This window comes from Leptinotarsa decemlineata, unplaced genomic scaffold (assembly GCF_025532065.1).
Source record: "Leptinotarsa decemlineata unplaced genomic scaffold, Ldec_3_MD MMD2_tig00026328_RagTag_RagTag, whole genome shotgun sequence".
Taxonomy (NCBI): Eukaryota; Metazoa; Arthropoda; class Insecta; order Coleoptera; family Chrysomelidae; genus Leptinotarsa; species Leptinotarsa decemlineata.
In genome coordinates, this window is record NW_027412688.1 from 11,664,379 (window position 1) to 11,684,841 (window position 20,463).

Sequence of the window (20,463 nt, forward strand, 5' to 3'; positions counted from 1 at the left end):
ATTTTATGCTCATTTCAATTTTTATTTTATTTTTTTTCAATTCTTGTTTTTACTTTTCACTTTTATTGTTTGAAATAATTGATATTCAAGTCGATTGTGGATACCAACAACCGAAATGTCGTGAAGTAACTTGATTTGATCTTTTTTAAAAATTTTTTTGCTCATTTCTATTTAAATTTTTCTTCAGTTCTTGTTTTTTTTGTTTCACTTTTATCATTTGATATAATTGATATTTTAGCTTGATATAATTGATCCTAATTTCATTTGTTCCTCCATAGATTTCGGATAGTAGAATTATATTAGATAATGGAAGTCCGAACTAATAAAATATTGGTTTATTCTTAGGTTGGATACATTACCTTGGATAGAATAATGCTTTATTTCAGTTTTGTACAGGAGGTTTGTGTTATATAGTGTATGAGAAGGAAATTCAGAAGATGCAAAATTCCTCATGATAAAGTGAAATGTTGAATGCTGGAAAATTGTTTTTTCTGATTCACTACTTTTTAGGAAATAGACGTGTGTTTTTAGAACACAATTAATCAACCACTAGAAAGGGGAGAAAGTAATCATGATCAATGTATTTAAAAATGAAATGAATTGATAAAAATATATTTCAATTGCTCAATGTTCATAAGACAATACAATAAACAGTTTTACAATGAACTGAAAAGAATACACAGGTAAGACTAAAAAATAGATAAAAAAAACAGGTATTTGAGGTAGTTACTAGTAAACTCAATGTTTCAAAAAAATCATGCAGAATGAGGGCAATAAACATTGAAATTACTACATATTATCATTACAGGTGAATTCTCGCCTACATTAGTTCTCCGCCAACACAATTCAAATAAAGGATTCATCTATGAAACCACGAACACAAAAATGTGGGTAATTTTTCTGTAAGCTTGTTGAGGTGACTTGAACATTTGATTCGATCAATTTCTTTCCCAGGATATGTTCCATCAACCTTGAGATATAATATAATATAATTTTCAAAGAACGTAGCTGAATAAGTTCTAGAGCAGTAATTCGTACATTACGAGTATATGGGATTCTACATTTGTTTGAAGGTGATTGACAATGTTTCATGATGAATTTCACTAGTTCGAACTTCCATTGTCTAATACAGGGGTCTCCAAACTACGGCCCGCGGGCCAAATCCGGCCCACCAGAGTCATCAATCCGGTCCGCGAAAGCCAATGATTTACTGTCATCAATCTGGCCCGTGACAGCCAAAGATTACCTAATTGTTGTTACTATTGCTGTGATAAGTTGAAGAAGAAAACACAGAATGATAATTATTCGGTTTTATTTATTGCAAGGTAAAACTTAACGACAGAAATGATGACAAAGAAAACTTAACTGAAGTATCTAAGTTTAAGCATATTAATAACTGACAAATAATTGAAATGTATCATAGTAAAACAAAAACACTAATGAGATTTATGTAATTGTGATTTTCCACCGACAATACTTTGTAGTTGTGGATCAATTTTACTTGTACCAATTATCAAAAGAGATTTGAGATGCTCATTGGTTAATTGAGATCTGTAAACATTCTTTGTGTACTTCATCTTGGAAAACGTTTTCTCACACAAGTAAGTAGTACCAAAAACAGAAAACAAACCACGAGCAAATTTATGCAAATCATCAAATTCTTCCAGTGGAAGACTCTTATAAAATTCCAACAAAGATGAATTTTGATATTTGTTCTTGAGCATATCACTGCACCGTAAATCATTAATTTCCATTTGGACTTCCGGAGCCAGGGTTTCAATGTCAGAATCAAAAGGATTTCGAAAAAGCTTGATTTCATTCGTAATGAAATCAAAATCTGAAAAAAGTGTATCAAAATTTATCTTCAAAGCACTCAAAGTTTCGATTAAAAAATTGACGGGAAATTCAGTCTCTGTAGTGTGGCTGAATATTTCGCATGTTTCAAAATGTGTGAAACATTTTTTACGTAATTGCGATTGAAATAGTATTATTTTCTACCTGAAGGATTTGATATTGGTGTATAAATCAGGAAGAAGCTGATTTTCTCCTTGCAATCTCAAATTCAGTTCGTTCATATGATTTGTCAAATCGACATAGAAGGCTAACTTCCACATCCATTCACGGCAAAAGGGCGCTGCTTCTTATTTGAAAAAAATTCCATCTCTGCTCAAAGTTCAAAAAGGTGCTTAAGTACTTTTTCGCAACTAAGCCAGCGTACGGCAGTATGATATGGTAAATCATTTTCTCCAATCTGTTCAATAAACCTGCGGAATTGTCGGTGATTCAGCCCAGTGGATCTGATGAAGTTAACAACTGATATGACTGGTTTTAGAACTACAGACATATCCAAACATTTTCCGCATAAGGACTATGAATGATACAATGTAAGACTAATGGTTTTGAACCACTATCATTTTCTACAGCCTTTGACACAAGTGCAACCACTCCTTTATTTTTACCATACATATTTTTGCCTCAATCAGTTGTTATAGATTTCAAATTTCTCCTTCGGAGGTTTTTTTTAATAATGACATTTTCAACTCCCTTAAAAATGTCTGCCCCAGTTGTCGTGCCATGAATACTATCAATATCAAGAAGTTGTTCATACACTTCATAGCTTTTATCTACTCCGCGAATGAAAATCAACACCTGAGCAATATCTGACACATCAGTTGACTCATCCAATGCTAGAGAAAACCACTCATGATGTCCATTTTTGTCAGACAGTTGAGATGATAAATTTTCTGCGATGTCTTGCACCCTCCGAGCCACGGTGTTTGCTGACAAACTGACACTTTTAAATAAATTTACCTTTTTGGCGCATATTTCTTCGGCTACTGCAATCAAGCATTCTTTTATCATTTCTCCATCGGTGAATGGTTTGCCACGTTTTCCGATTTGAAGAGCCACACGAAAGCTGGCGCGAGTTGCAGACTCTTGTTCAGTATTCGCTTTGGTAAACAAATATTGCTGCGATTTGAGTCCGCGTTTCAAAGCTTCAAATTTTTCCTTCCGCAAACTTCCTGTATACTTGGAGTAACTTTGAAGATGTTTCGATTCATAGTGTCGTTTAATGTTATAGTCTTTGAGAACAGCTATGGTTTCATTACAAATCAAAAACAGCGCCTTATTATTGGACTCAAATCACAAAATACTGAAAGTTCCATTTTTCTTGGAACGTTCTGCATTCACTGTCGATTTTTCGCTAACAAATCACACATAAAAACAATAAGTCAAATGAAAATACTTTTATTGACGAGTGTATTTCACAATAGACAGTTTCGCTTCCTTCGCCTTTCCTACGCAGACTAAGTCGCAGTTGCGTCGCTAGCCTGTTCATATGCAATTATTACTGCCATCTGGAGGTGATCGGAATACACTAGCTAGAACTAGAACTTTCTCGAACCAACGCGGTAATTCCAAATATTTAATTACGCCTACTGCCACCTAGCGGGTAGCTGAAAAAGATAGCACATAGTACCACTACTCGCCACTAGATGTCGTTAAGTGTCACAATACACAATAATAATTAAAATGCAAAAAAAGCGTAAGTTTGCTTAGGTCACGCACTTTGCGACTATCCTAGTCTAGAAATATAGTTAAGGGCAGAAATTGGCCTTTGGAACAAACTGAAAAAATCATTATGGCCCGAAGGCTTCAAAGTTTGGCGACCCTTGGTGTGATATGTAGAATGATATGAAATCCCTGAAACAACTAAAACAAGAAGAATTAAAAATGAATAGCTGGAAATAACAACTATATTAAGCAAAAAATGACCTGAAATGAAACAATAGTGAAATAAAATACAAGTAGAAATGGAACGATTGAACAAAAAATAAAAATAAAGAAATGAAAATGAAAATAAAAATAAAAAGTTGAGAGATTCCAAGCCACGTTATTTCATGACGTTTCGATTGTTAGTATCTATAATCGTCTTCGGGTGATGACTGGACTGATTCCTCCGAGCGATAAATATTTATGGGTCGTTCGAGTACTTTCACTAATCCCCCCTTTCCATTTTTTCCGCTTCACTGGTTCACTGGGATGTGACAGTTTGGCGGGAGGTGGCCATTTTTCGCTTGATGATGGGTTTCCATATGTTACGTATCTCTACGCTAGCTTGGATGAATACGTTGTTGGACAGCATGTATGCGGCTTCCATGAATTTTCTCCTAAACCAATGTTCCTCTGTGTGTATACTCTCAGCTTGGGACCACTCGAAGTTGTATTGATGGGTCCAAACATGGTCTGCTATTCTTGATTCACTAGTTTCCCCTCGATGTGTGTATTCCTTGTGCTCGGCAATGCGAACATTCAATGGCCTCTTAGTTTCACCAATATAGGATTTTCCGCACTCACAGGGTATCCGGTAAATGCAATTCTTGGAATCGCAGTCCGCGTTTGGTGGCCTGGTTTTTCGTGAGGCTGCTACGGATAGTGTTACCGAATCTGAATCAGGTTTTGATGTTGTACTTGAAACCAATTCTTCTCATCCTCTCCGATAATCATCTGATGTAGGGAAGTGCAAGCACTGGTTGTGACGACTTCTCTTCCTCGCGAGGCTCCTACTGTTTTCCAGCCAAAGTCTTTTCTATCATCGCTTTGGAGCAGTCATTCCGTTGAAGATCATTTCTGATGATGTCTAGTTCCTTCTCGAGACCTTCCTTCGTATTACAGAGCCCGAAAGCACGGTCCAATAAAGTCTTGATGATTCCTCTGTCAGTCGATCACACTGTCTCGTGTTAGTGGGTTTTCGGTATACAGAAGTTTCCCACTTAGTGTCGCTCCTCTTCACCAAAACGTCTAAGAATGGCAATTCGTTGTGGATTTCTTCCTCCATTGTGAAAGTGATAGAAGGTCTCATGCTGTTGATGTGTTTCAGGAAGGCGTCTAGTTCAGTATTCCCATGGTTCCATATTTAAAGGTGTCGTCAACATATCTCAACCAGGCTCAAGGTTTCTTGTGGGCTTCTTCAATGGCCAGAGTTTCAAACCACTCCATATATATGTTGGCTATGACTGCTGAAAGTGACGATACCATTGGCAGTCCCTCATCGTGTGTAAAGAATTCGTCCTTCAGTTGGAAATGGGATTCTACACTTTGAGTGGACTATATAGAAAAATATACAATTTTCTACGCTAAAATATTTATAAATATATTATGTATTATCAGAGAGCCTAACTGTTTCAGCTGTTCAGACCATTTCTTCACTACTATCAGCAAATGAAAAAGTTAATGAATTAATTACATAAGCACTTCACAAACTGACAAGACTATAAAATATCCATGAGTCAGGAGAATTTTTCAACTGGTCAGTTGAATCCCATTTATTATCGTTCAAAAACGGTTCACTGATTCGAAATTGGGGCTGATTACGACAAAGCAGAATGTGAAATGGAAAAATGTGCTCGTGTCAGCTCAACACGCATTTTCAATTAGGATGAAAAAATGCCATTTTTCGATTACTGATATTTGTATGAACAATGAGAAAAATTGTAAGGGAATTTCGGTATAATAGCAATATCACATTTGTATTTCGAGAGAAACTAACCAAATGGAAGACTTTTCCTCAGGAAATAATTACAGTCAATGCAATTTGTGTTCCTCATTTCCAATAATCAATGTCTCCCACCGTATCAATCAATTTTCATTCGATTTCCGCCAATAGAGTAATTCAAGCGAAAGGTTTATAAGTATTACCTGTTATATTATTGTTTTGGGTTGACTTGTTGAAATATGACGATTTAAAACGAGAGAATGCAAAGCGATGGTGCTACTTTGAAAGCTTCCATCGAAAATGCAGCCTCATTCATTTTACCACATAGGTTTGAAAAAATAACCGCTGTTGGCGTATAGATAAAAAATATTTATAATTTGTAAAATGACATCAAACGAATAATTATATAGGAGCCGCTCAAACCAAGCGTTGTACGCGGATTCTATCTTATTTTTCGTGTGCTTGTGTGATTTTCTAGACTTATAATTGTATAGAAAAGAAATATTTTGGGTTTCTACTTCACCATCTTCACAATTAATTTCAAAAAATAAACTCTACAAAGATGTGTATATCATGCAAAGAAGTAACTTTCAGACAAATTTTGTATTCGTATAAAGCTGAAGAAGAAAGCCAAAACCTTTCTTTTCCAAAAATCAATCTCTCTCAAAATAATACCACTTTCAATTGTAATTTTGATAGTAGTATGTGTGTGAATAAATGTGAGAGTGAAAAAACTACACTGAGAAAACAACAGTGATTATTACAAAATAAATGTAGAAATATCACTCAATATCAAATGTAAACTCTTTATGAAAAAGAATTTGGAGTAAAATAATTTAAGGAATATAAAAATTTTGTGAAAAATGAGGAATAAAACTTCCTCTTTCTACAGATCTCAGTGCAAAGTGAATCAAATGTTTTCAGGCCTCATTATGTATCCAATAAATAACCTGTCTGAACTCTTAAAGATGCAGTTTTAGATTTTTTTTTCAATAACTTCGATGAATTGTACGTCATTAACAAATTCTTCATGTCAATAGACAAGGAATTGAAGACTCATGAAGCCAAATATATGTGAGACCGCTGCCCTGAAGTTTATATATATATATATATATATATAATTTTAACGAAGTATTTTTATATCACATTCAAATTTTTCATTTTTTTTTTCAAATTATTCCTTTCATTGTAGAATATTTGAGTGGTAAGTAATACTCGTCTAGCTATAGTGTATGCCCAATATATTTGAATTTAGCTGCCGCAGTGTGGCTGAAAGGATATGAATATACACGTCCTATTTCATATGTCGATTTAACGTCATCGCTAAATACCTACTTAATATTTTCGACGTTATCTAACATTGAAATTTCTTCATTATTACTTGTATAGAATTGAAATGTGTAAGAGTTTTTTGATAGGGGATAAAATGCATAAATTTGGTCTTTTCATAATTCACTGTTGGAAATGTATGATTACACTCGTTCCAGATATTTCCAAACTCTCTCTCTCTATTTTATTTTTGACGTTTTGCTAACCACCTTCGTAAAATACCACAGTGTCATCTACAAACCTGATTGTATCGCCTGCATACGTTGGAGTTTGTAATCTATAGATTATGAAAAAAGTGGACCAAGAACCGCGTCCTGGGGCACTCTTCAACTAATCATTTTATTTTTCTGCTTGATTCATCCGTTACTTGATGAAGATCCATAGTAATTTCACAAACTACACCTAAACGATTTGATCTCCACAAACTTTATATCACAACATGTTTCGCTAAACATTAGCTTTTTCAAGTGATCAATCACTTGAAAAAATGTTTCGCTAAACATTAGCTTTTTCAAGTGATCAATCACTTGAAAAAGCTAATGTGAAGATCAAATGTAAAATGTGGAGATCAAATCGTTTAGGTGTAATTTGTGAAAATAATCATTTTATGTTGACTCACATTATTCCCTATTCGGAAATCTCTGCTATCTTTAACTGAGGTAGTTACAAAATGATTCCAGACTTATTCCACGAATCCTATTTTCATCTGAAGTATCTAGTAATAGTTGGTGACCAACAAAATCAAAAGCTTTCGAAATATCAGGAAAGAAGCAGATAAAAAGTTTAGGTTTTTCTTGCTCCTTACTTTTGTATATTCCAGAGGTTGAAGGTTGAGTCAGCAATTGCATCTTTTGTACTTTTCAGATAGTCAGATAGTCAGTTCAGATAGTCTTTTCTAAATTTTTGCAAAAATGGTTATAAGAGAAATAGGTCTATAATAGAAAAAGGCTAATGAAAGGACACGTAACAGAACAATTCACTACAAAGTGTATTCAAAATAGTCTGTGTTGGCATGTGTCTATTTTTTGAGGATAACTCACCATAGTCACAGTCACATATATTGTGGCTCTCCAGAGGTGTGAAAGCAGTTATAAAGCTGTTTTCACACCGAAACTTGTAGGTAATTTCTTAAGTGCCATATAAATTATAAATAACGAATAATAATGATCGACACTGAAATAATGAAAAAATGATTGATAGTTGAAACAGAATACAATGATGAACGTAGCTATATAAACAAATCAAATATTTGGAAAGCATGAACATTACCAATTTTTCGTGAATGAAATGACGGAACATACCTCGAAAAGAGTATTGCAGTTCTGGTTTTTGGAAACAGTGCTTATTTTGGATTTATTTCACGCCAGAGTTACCAGAGGTATCGAAAATTTTTGATTTGTTAGGTAAACTGAATTTTTTTAAGATTTATCCAAAATTCTGGAGATTGTTTAGAATTTTTTAAAATAATATTGTGCAAAGTTTTCTATCGAGTTCTTCATTGGTTCTTTCCACAGCCACTGTATGAACTAATATAGCTAATGGAATAGTTCGCGAAACAACACGTTAATTGATACATTGTTAGTAGTAAGGAAATAATCGTATTACCATCGATGACCACGTTTCTCTAGAGAACATGTTAGATGTTATGCTAATTCGATAAAGTTAATGAGAGCCGCAGCTCTTCGCAAGGGTAAGGTAGAAATTGAATTATCTTCGAGCAGACTTTCATCGAGGTGGCGCTAATGAAGCCAAAGGAGGGATCTCAGAAAAATCATTGCAGAATCCTTCACAGGGGAATGTGAAGGATTCAGTCACATATATACGATTTAAACAAATGTATGGGATATATGAAGAAAATATTTTTCATTATAATAATACAAACGTTCAAGAATTTTAATTTTCAATATTTCTCTGAGCCTGAAAAGTAGCCGAATGATCTGAATATAAAATTCAATTGCTTTTTACAGATATGAATTGTTTGTTGTTGTATTTTCAGACTATACAAAATTCACATCCAATATTAAATACATATAGGCAAAGTTTGGGTATAAAAGGACCCGGCAGAATGACTACGAGTTACACAACTTCTAAAAATGTAGTACTTAGTCTTTCTCATACATTTATGTATGCTAGGAAATCATCTTTCGAGCTAGGAAGATACCCTCAGAGTTGTACAACATATTCGAGGCTGAACTTGGAAACAATAAAATTCAGCTTGTAATTGAGACTCTGACAAAATTTATATTCAATATATAATAAATATTCAATTGATTTTCCTCATTGAGACGACAGTGAAAGTTATCTGAATGAATTTTTTTTCACATTTAAATCCCAAAATTATTTGCATTCGGATAATTTGAAACTGATTAACCTCTCGATTTGAAATATATAATCATTTCAACTGTTTGTTCCATTGCCCCATCGTCAAATTGAAAGTTACCGATACATTTCAGTGTTGAAATAACTTTCCAATACAAATCATGAAATTATAAAACAACAACAAAAATTAATTGGCTCTCCGAGGTGACTTCATTGATTCCAGTGGCGCATTTGTTTTTTCAGCTGCAGGAAAACCCGGAAAAACCTGCAGCACCACATCATCTGAAGATCTTGATCTGCCAATGTCCTATGTTCCATAAAACAAAACGCAGGGTGTCTCCAGAGGCTCCAATAAGTTCAATATATCGCCAGAACACTGTGATACAACTATCGTCTAACTTAAACCAGTCCCTTTCGTATTTGACCAAGGCGTGATAATGACCAAGTTCAACGCCAGAACCTCAGTGAACAATGACTGCATGAAAATTATAATAGTGGTCTGCTAGATTGAGGGGTTCATCTATTTCGAAACTTCGTAAGAGTTTGGTGCTTCCGACAGAGGTTGAGTCATGTTTGAAGATCATAAGTGTTATTATTAGCTATACTAAGCCTCAACTATACTTGTTTTCTCATAACAGTCAGTTATTTTGGTGCATGTTTGGCAATACAGTCGATCATCACATGTTAAAATTTCCATCTTCAGATGATTTAATAATAAGTTTTGCACGGACTGGTTAATAGTCATACCAGGAAACGCCTGTTGGAGTTCCTGAAACTTACATACGTTTTTGCTACCTCTTGAACATTCACTACAATAAAAAACAGTTGAGTATTTTTCCAGCAAAAAGATTCACAAACACAAAACGAGATAGACTGTACGGAATCATTCAAACCAGAGCGGTCAGGAGTATTGATTCTGCTATTCTTTTGCTCACGAAGATTATTCAACAAGAACCTCAAGAATTTGGAATAATCCTCTTGTTGTCTTAACGAGTACCTAGTGGACTTGAAAGACTCCAGGAAATCGGTTGAAGGGAAAGATCATATATACTTACGAAACTGCAGCTGCATGAACAGGTGAATAAGTAGGAAACATCCTCGTTCTCGTTCATCATTAAAACCTCATTCTTGAAATTTTTCTTCATGAACAACACTTGTGAAATGCTAATCATGTACCAAGTGTTTCCTTGATTATCTAATGCAATTTTTCTCTAAAAATTTTCAGGACAACTCTCTACTGAACATGTTTCACAGAATCTGCATAAGAACCATTTCTCGAGCTGCAATCGATCCTTCCAAGAGATGAAGGATTTCGTAGAGGATCGATTCGGCTCTTGGTTCATGAAGCTCTTTCACGAAAGTAAACCAGAACCACGAGAACTGCAACTCATATTTGGGGGGCAAGAATGATCTAAGTCCACTGACCGTACTGAAAAAAAGAAGGTGGATCAATCACTTGCGAATTAACCTTGATGGGAGACAGAGGAATACCCACATATCTCGGCTTGTTTCGAAGAGATTTTAGTTTCGTAATGAAATGAGGGCCAATGCATGATCTCATCAAAATCAGGTGAAGGAGAAATGGTTCCAAGGACCGAAGCAGCATTATCACGTTGAATAGCAATACTAATTCTTTCTATAAAAAATGAGGTAGAATGGTAATCACTCGTTGCTTGGCCTATTCTCCTTCCGAGTTAATGAACGAATAACAGAGACTCCGTTTGGTGGTGTTTGGTGTTTATGGCCTGGATATATATATATATATATATATATATATATATATATATATATATATATATACGTGATATATTTCTCGAATACAATTTGTGGAGATCAAATCAGAGTTTAATTTCATTATTTTTCCATCTCTATTTATTTCTCTAGTTGATGAAAAGGAGGTATTCCAGAAATTTGTTGCAACTGAAAGGGAAGAAGTGTGTTTTTTCAAAATTTACTGTTGATAGTTTGTCATCAAACCAATCTTCTGCGGTAGCTTTTCAATTCCTGCCATGTTGGAGCCTGATGAAATACAACAGTAACATCAGCATATCCTATGATACCTTAAAACCGATATAACAAATCTATTCAAACGAAGTTTTTATGAATTTGTTTATTATTTTTGGACAGTGTGATGAAATTATCATCAGGAAATGTAGAAAGTTCAACGAAAGGTATCCGAATCTACCGCAAATGAACTTCTAAGGAATTTATACGAATTTAGAACAACTTCAATGCATTCAGACCAACTTTAAAAAGATCAAGAAACTTGCCTCTACCCGTAACTTCTGAAGGCATCCAGATTAACGTGTTAGCATATTTTCACGCATTTCCTGGGTCATGGATAAGAAATGCTGAAGAAGATTTTGGCATAAAATATTCATCGGTTCAAAGAATCTTGCGAATATAATTTGACCAGAATTTGAGCAATGAAGGCTTAAGATTCTCAACAGAGAGTTACATTTTGTGAAATGTTATTGATACGTATTCAAGAAGAACCATTTTTTCAAATAAAATCATTAGGACTGGTGAATAAAAATTTTCGAAAGAAGGAATTTTCAATAGAATGAATTTTCTTTATTGATACAGTGAAAATCCACACATCACAAAAGGAGCCGAATTTCAAGAAAAATTCAGTTTTAATGTCTTCTACATGTTCATGGCCAACAAATTTCGGTACGCTATTTACGAGTAATCATTAACATACATAAGCTACCTGAATATTCTGGAAAATACTGTAGAGAGCTTCGTCAATAATCTAGCACCCGAATTATATCGAAAATTTTGGTGCCAACTGAACGGAGCTACCGCAATAGAAGTGAGCGCAGAACTGAACAGACTTTTTGATAAGGTGCGTGGGACCATGGAATTGGCCAACGGGATCACCCGACTCAATCCAATTGATTTTCATTTGTGAGGAATGTTTAATAAAAACACCTGGGCATTCGAGAGATGAATTGTTAGAAAAGATAACCCAAACATTTGAAGATTTGTATCAGATCTGCCACGATGAAAGCAGTCAACACCTGCATTTTGAAGTGCTTGGAAGTGAAAAGCCAGCGATTTTGACATATTCCACATGATTGTTTTACTTTTCCATAAGTATTCGTATCAATATTTTCATTTTTTTTCAATTCACCCAAACATAATGAAATTAATATTACTGGAGTTTTTTCCAACACCAAATCGTTATTTTCAACACCTTGACACGTGTTTCGATCACCAAGTGATCATCTTCAAGAGGAAGATTAAGTTTAATCTTACTCACTACTATTTACTGTGTCAGCAATCTATATTTATAAATCAATAAAATTTATTATCAATCGTCAGGGCCATTTTGACATTCATTGCAAAACACATTCATGAGACCATCCATACAAATTAAATTTTATTATGATCTTCCAAAATACATTAAAGCTATTGTCGTTGCTAACATATTTCTGAAATCTGTAAGATAATTCTTATGTAATCTAGAACCCTACAATACTGGTGAATATTTTCTGGCCTGTAGAAATTACTGAATAAAATTTTACTGGAAATCGAGCTGTACAATATAATATGTATTTATAGAAATTATCTCTAGTTTCAATAATCATGCGCAATATGACGGACATTTTTAAATGTTTGTAATCTTGTTTGAAATTTGAAGCTATTCACTTTGAATGTTTCATTTTTAGATGTATATGTACACATATTGATATTTTTACAATTTTCCTTTCGACAAAAGTATTCTGCCACTTCTATGAATGATTAAGAAATGTTATGTTGAAATAAATATATCTTTCTATCTATCTATCTATCAATCATATCAAATGTGCATTTTTCTATAGAATCCATTTGAATTTGGTGACATGGGATTCAAATTTTATTCGTTTATAAGGGGAAATGGGCCCAATATATCGAAACAGAGGTCACGTGGGAAATTTCAGTGTTCTCCAGTATTAAAATAAATCACATGTCCTCGATTTCTACTTTTCAACCTGCATGATAGTTGCGATCGTTGATATTTGTCGAGTGTGGGAAAATACCTAGTCGCTGTTACCAACAGGGCACGTTGTTTCCCCAAGGAAGGCGGTATTGGTGCACATTGTACAAGGTACCGAGTTTACCGACCGAACAAGATCATATCACTTACTCATATCTGGCTTAATTTCCCTCTAGACACGCTGTCACTTCAACCGCTGTCCCGAATGCTACTAATTTCGTGGCCCATATTCGTGAGAATATTCATTTGATGCAGTTCGGAATTGTTGGATATATGTTGGACCTATCCATGATGATAACTATGGAATTTTCACAATGATTTTTATTTCGTAGACATGTTATTTTTGATGTAGAATTGACAGGATATACTTCAGGGATGTATCTTAGGTATATAGGGTGTTTATCAAGCCGTTTCAAATGAGGTGCAGATTGACTCCCATTCCTATTAAAACACTAGGTGATGACCTGATGACACCACTGCTCGAAGAGCTGGAGGTTTTGCGATGACTTCTGGGTCGAAATTTTCCCTCCTTGCGAACAGGCCTGACCTTTTCTTGGAGTTTTGTGAATTTTTTGTCTCTGGCAATTCTGCCATGCAGAATATTATATGGCTTTATACATTTGACATGAATAAAGCTCGTCGTTATGGTTATATGATTATTTTATTGATATGACAAGTAAAACCTCAATTATAAATCTAAAAAAACAAGCTATAGATTATTGATCTTCGATAATGATAGTAATAATTACTTATGTTAGGTGCCACTAATACAGGGCGTTCCAACGGAAACTAGATCTCCCTGTAAGTCAGAAACGGACGTTTAATCAAAAATTTCAAAAAACACGTCAATTTTTATTTCTAGCGGGACTGATTCTAATATGGAAATCATACCCGAAACTTCACCCTCCTGCGGTCAGCAACTACACCCCGTATTTTTTTAATGGCATGGGGGGTCGGGTGATATATTATTTGAAAAGGCTTCTGTCCCTCTATTACTTCTGGGATTTTTTTCAAAATTAGTCCATTCGTTACTGATCAGTCAAATGTTGAACGTTTTATTCGAGAAAAAATAAAAATTCACTATCGCTCATTTTATTGAGGAAATCAACAAAAGTAATATCAATGGCAACACAATTAACGGATGAAGTGTTCAAAATGACCTCCATCTAGTTCCATACAATAATACAGTCTACTTTCGAAAGCGTTCCTTACATTATTGAAGATGTCACAGGTCTTTTTCTTCTAGATTTGTAGAATTTATTTAATTTGTAATATTGATTGTAATGTAATGTAATTGACCAATAACCCAAACATATTATGCAATGCAGGTTTTTCAGACGAAAGTTCTTTCATGTTGAATGGTGAAGTGAATAGACATAATTGTCATTACTGGAGCGATGAAATCCATATGTGGTGATGGAAACACATTTACAAACTCCACAAAATTTGAATATCTGGGCCGGCATTCTCCGTAATCATATTGTTGGACCATTCCTTGTCGAAGGTTTTCTCAATGGAGACACATACTAACATCTATTACAAGACTGTGTAGATCCTATGATTACACAAATTTTAGAAAATGATGACAATTTAGTTGGGGGTGCATCATCCAACAGGATGATGCACCCCCAACCTTTTGATGTTCGAATGAGACAGTTGTTGGACATCACCTGGACCGATGGACTTCTTTATGTGGGGACACCTGGAGTCGAAAGTGTACTCTAGTAAGTCTACAAATCTAGAAGACCTGCGACAGAAAATTGTTCGGGAATTGCTGCCTCCGGAAATCTTGAATAATGTACGGAACGCTTTCGATAGTAGACTGTATTATAGTATGGAACTAAGTGGAGGTCCTTTCGTTTCCACTGATATTATTTGTTGTTGATTTCCTCATTAAAATGAATGAGAGCAAATTTTCTGTTTTTTCTCAAGTCAAACGTTCAACATTTAATTTCTTAATGAGGAATGGAGCAATTTCTAAAAAAAAAATTACAGAGGTTATAGAGGGACAAAAGTCGTTCCAAATGATGTACCACTTGACCCCCGTGCCATTAAAAAAATAGGAGGGGTAGTTGCTGACCGCAGGGGGGTGGTTTTGGGTATGATTTCCATATCAGAATCAGTCATTCTAGAAATAAAAATTGACGTGTTCTTTGAAATTTTCGATTACACGTCCGTTTCTGACTTATAGGGGAGGTCAAGTTTTCGTTGGAACGCCCTGTATATTGAGACCTTTACTCTGAACAAATAGTATATTTTCCATTTTAATACCGCCCCAACAAATGTATAAATCCTGCTCTAGTCTATTCAGCAATGAACCAATATCTCCCAATAAACAGCTCCTTCAATGAATCATTCTCATTTCGCATAACTGGACTATCGATATACAGTACGGTTGAACTGAGAAGAGTACTTTTTCAAGAAAATCCAAACCAAGTTGGTGAAACACATTTTAAAACAGACTGACACCATTGTCGCTGCTTGTCGGTATTCTCCAAGTAGCAACCTGTGTTACAAAAGCCAAATTTGTCAGATGGGAGATTATTACAAAAATGAAAAGTGTGACTCCGCCCCAGTCATATTTCAGGTCTAATGGCTGTGCCGTCGTACATCGACAGCTTTTCGAATTTCTTTTTTTTTTATGGATGAAGACATGAATAATGATGGCGTGAAAGCTAGGCCGTCAGTTGACTCATATTTCACTTCGAACGCCTCAATCGAGGGTAATTTTCGGTTGGGAAAAATTCCGAATTCGTAGATGTGTTGTAGGGACATGGAGTAATAAGTTGAAGTGGAAAATGTTGTGGTCGTTCGCGTCAAGAGCCGCGATAAAATTTTATTACTACCAGTTTGAGTTGAAGAATCCAGTTGATATGTATATACAGTGTGTAAAAGCCAAACGGAATACATTCATTATTTCGGTTACTGTACATATTAGAAAGAAATCCCAAAATACGTCAAATGTAAATTATAATTTGACATTCTTCAACGTAAAAATGCCACCCCTTCTTTCAAACCCCTTCAACAACCTCCAATTTATTAAATGGGAAGTATAGGTGTGTGATAAATAGTTTGAAAGGTCTCTTCATTCTCTATTCAAAAATGTTATTGCTTTCAAGTTCATTGCAACAATTGAAATAAAATAAATTTAAATCTTGTGGTCACTGAAATTTGATTAAATACACACAAAAACTAAAATGCAATGAAAAACGTAATGAAATGTAGAATACGAAAAAGAAATAAGGATGTTCACGAAGTAGATGTTCAAAATGTTCACCTCGAACGTCTTGCCAACATCCTAATCTCGAATAAAACTGTCTTTTAACATTATTCAACATATTAGACGTGACCGACTTAATCGCAAGCGTTATTCGTTGCTTCAAGTCAATAAAATCTGAAGGTTCAGTTTTGTACACATTGCTTCCAATAAAAAGAAATCTAATGATGAAAGCCCAGGTGATCGCGCCGGCCATTCAATCGAACCTTGCCTCCCTATCCACCAATCGGGAAATGTTGTATCAAGGTATTGCCGGACATTAACTTGGAAATGTGGTGGTGCTCCTCCTGCTGAAACCTATCGTATTCATTGAAACTTGAGGGTTTCCTGAATCAGGATATAAATTTGATAAATTCGGAATGACATCATTTTGAAGTAGTGCCAAATAATTATCGTCATTTAAGTTGCCCTCAATGGAAAAGGGACCAATAATATGGTTTCCTAAAATCTCTGCTCAAACATTAACCTTTTGTTAGTATTGCGTGTGTTTTTCTTTCATCCAGTGAGGATTTTCTGTTTACCAGTAGCGGCAATTTTGCCGATTAGCTAGCGTAGAGATACGCAACATATGGTAACCCATTATGAAGCGAAAAAGGGCCAACTTTCGCCAAATGGTCATTTCCCGGTAAACCGATGATGCGGAAAGAGGAGATAAGTGAAAGTACACGAATCACCCGTGAATAGTAATCTCTCGGAGAAATTAGTTCAGTCATCACCCGAAGACGATTGTAGTTGTTAACAATCGAAACGTCGTGAAGTAAATTGGCTTGGAATCTCTTGATTTATTTATTTTTATTTTTGTTCATTTATTTTTTATTTTATTTTATTCATTTATTTTATTGTTTATTTATTTATTTATTTGATTTATTAATTTTTTAACAGATTTAAAACGGATTCAAAACAGATCAAAACAGATGTTCTATTTTTTACTTTTATTTTCTATTTTTCGTTTAATTGTTCTATTTTTCACTTAAATTTTTTATTTGTTCTATTTTTTATTAGTATTTTATTCCACTGTAATTTCATTTCAGGTTTTTTTTCTTAATATAATTGTCATTTTCAGCTTTCGTTTTTAATTTTTCATCTGTATTGGTTCTTTCAGGGATTTCAAATCATTCTATATAATATTAGATAACGGAAGTCCGGAGTAATGAAATTCATTATGAAACATTGTCAATCACCTCCAAACAAATATTTCGTTATTATATGCCATTATTCATTTTAAAACGAATGTTTGGAATACAAACTGAACAGAAAAAAATTGGTTTTGTATGATTCAGTGTTCATATAAAAATATTTGTTATTATTCAGGAGGACTTTTTCTTCCAGTTTGTGTCTGAAAGTTACTCCTTCGCATAATCTACACATCTTTGTATAGAGTTATCTTTTTTTGAAATTGATTACTTTTTTCTTTGAAAGATTCCCACATTTTTTTTGTTTAGAGATGGAGAAGTAGAAAACCAAAACCTTTTTTCACCATTATCATACATGTGTGTGTTCAAAAATCTCATTTGATATGGCCAATGAGTGATAAATAAATATAGTTTAAAAAACTAAAAAACACGCTTTTAAAGAACATCGAACTGAAACGGCGTGCAAAGGAGGGTTACAATCAAGGCAGCAGGCGCACGTGTCAATAAAAAAATACTCTTTTCAAGTGAAGTGAGTTCGAATTATATGAAGAAGGTTACGTACATCGCCATCTGCCCGTGAATAGGTCAAGCAATAATGTCGATATATCAAGGAGGTTACGTAAAGCGCCATCTACCCGCGAATAGGTCAAGCAATAATGTTGATATATCAAGAAGGTTACGTACAGCGCCATCTGTCCGCGAATAGATCAAGCAATAATGTCGATAATTCTGTCAAATACAGATCCCGAACTTGAGAGTTACAAGCAAACAAACAAACATACATACATACATACAGGTAAAGTTAATAAAAACGTGTTAATGAATGGAAAAAATGTACACATTACTCATTTTGATTATTGAAATAATGGTTATATCATTGTGAAATTCACAATATCATAAAATTATTCATGCTTCATGACACATGACACAGTTTTCACAAACATTTTTTGTAGACGCGTTTCGCTAACACCGTGGCTTCCTCGCTAAAAATAAATATTCCACACTGGGCTACAGTTGATGGTGAAAGCGAAACCAGCACTAAAAAAAACGAATCCCGGGAATTTCCGGTTAAATTAATTCCTGTTGTTTAAACGCAACTATTGTTATCATAACAGAAAAAAAACGTTCTGATAACAATCTGTACTTGCAATCTAACAAGCCGATTCCGGTTAAAGTTACTTGAGTCTTATGAACAGAAAAAACGTTAAGTATAGCAGTAATAAGGCACTTTTGATTAATCAGGAATATTTCCTGTGTATCTAGAATAATATTTTGCTATGTTTACAAGCCACGACTGTAAAACATACGTAGGTTAGAACTATACGTGCAACCGGAATAAAACAAATTGAATATTACAGGAATATCTAGTGAAATATAATATTTTTGTGAAAATAACCCAACCCAATTTGTACGACTAACATTATGGACACATCGAATTCAACAGGAATGTTTGGTTTCCTTGAATATATTTAGATTATTCTACCGGAATAAATCTTGTTCAACTAACAGTATTTTAATACATGTAATATTATATTCCTGTTATCTCTACGATCCAGGCCACTGTTCTAACAGCTTAGAACGTCGTTAACAGAATTCCCGTGAATCCCACAATTCAATCCGGTACTCTGGGGCAGTACGCTCCGACGCGGAAGCCATCATTCGTGTTGGTCATTGGATATGCATATGTGATGAGTGGCAAGTGGAGTGATTGTGAAACTTATCAGAAAAATAATTATGTCAAGAGCTGCAAGTTCTGTATATGTATACTATTTGGTTCCTAGTGTATCAGACTTGGATCAAATCCAAAATGGGGGAGAGACAATTTATACAGTAATTGGTGAACCGACTGATTCGATGGAAGTAGAAGCCAGCGCCGATGATGTCGCCGGCTACGGAAGAGGATGGGGTTTGGCCAATTACATTGAAACATTCAGAAGTAAGTAAATTTTATTATTACACATTGTTTGACTATGAAGTGTCTGTCACTAAAACAATGTTCATTGTAGTAATCGTCAAGCAACGAATAAACATTAAGTGTTGCCAACCGTACAAGCAAAAAATAATATAAACGTAGCAAAATTTGATACCTATTTTATAACAAAAACGGTAATAGTTTCAAATAGTTATTTTCCGAAAAATTATTGAAAGGACATTATATACGATTTGACTATTTTGATTAGTGTAAATCATTCATGTAAACGTTTCAATCGTAAATCTGTATGATTACTCATTTGGTTTAACTATATTATCAAAATTATTAATTATAAAAATAGATATAAATAAATTAGGATCTAACACATATATATTAGGACTTTCAAAAATCTGGTATAAAACAAATGTCAGTGCATTAGATCATTTCCTTAAAATGCTTTTGAAATTGTTTCCCAAGCTTTAATAGTACATTGTTCCTATAACTAAAGAGTGGGTTTTGCCGTGGGGTTTTGCTGTGGTCCGGCAAAACCCAGAAATCAACCAAAACATTGACGCCAGCTGTGAAAGCCTATATTCGTATATTTTGAAAAAGGTTCCAGGTTTTAATGACTCACTTAATGGAATCTATCCATAGTATTCTTTATACATAGGTCCAAATTTGAAGATACCTAGTAATGATTTGTAAATGTTATTGTCTTTCTTTTAGTTGCTGACTTCAATGATATATACCCAGACCATCCTGAGGCACTAACTAGGACATTTCCCCTGACGAAGGAAAGGTTATTAAATACCATCAAGACTCGCATAGACTCATCCTCAGTGACCTACATGAAAACCAATTTGAAGGAGCTGCTGAAGCTTGCAGAAGGTATTTTTTATTTGTTATGAGAATTATTATCTTCTTATCATGTTTATAACTTCACATTGTTCACATTATAACGAAGTAAAGTAACTATTTATTATGAAACATTTATTATGAAAAAAAAAACATTGT

At 34.3% G+C, this 20,463-nt stretch overlaps 1 protein-coding gene across 1 annotated transcript; it reads left to right on the forward strand.

Moving 5' to 3' along the window:
* Window positions 1-19,148: 19,148 nt before the first annotated feature.
* Window positions 19,149-20,395, forward strand: LOC141485611 (uncharacterized). The gene is made up of 2 exons (XM_074182607.1): window positions 19,149-19,473; window positions 20,176-20,395. The coding sequence occupies exons 1-2, from the start codon at window positions 19,272-19,274 to the stop codon at window positions 20,355-20,357; spliced, it is 384 nt and encodes a 127-aa protein (XP_074038708.1). The 5' UTR covers window positions 19,149-19,271; the 3' UTR covers window positions 20,358-20,395.
* The last annotated feature ends 68 nt before the right edge of the window (window positions 20,396-20,463 follow it).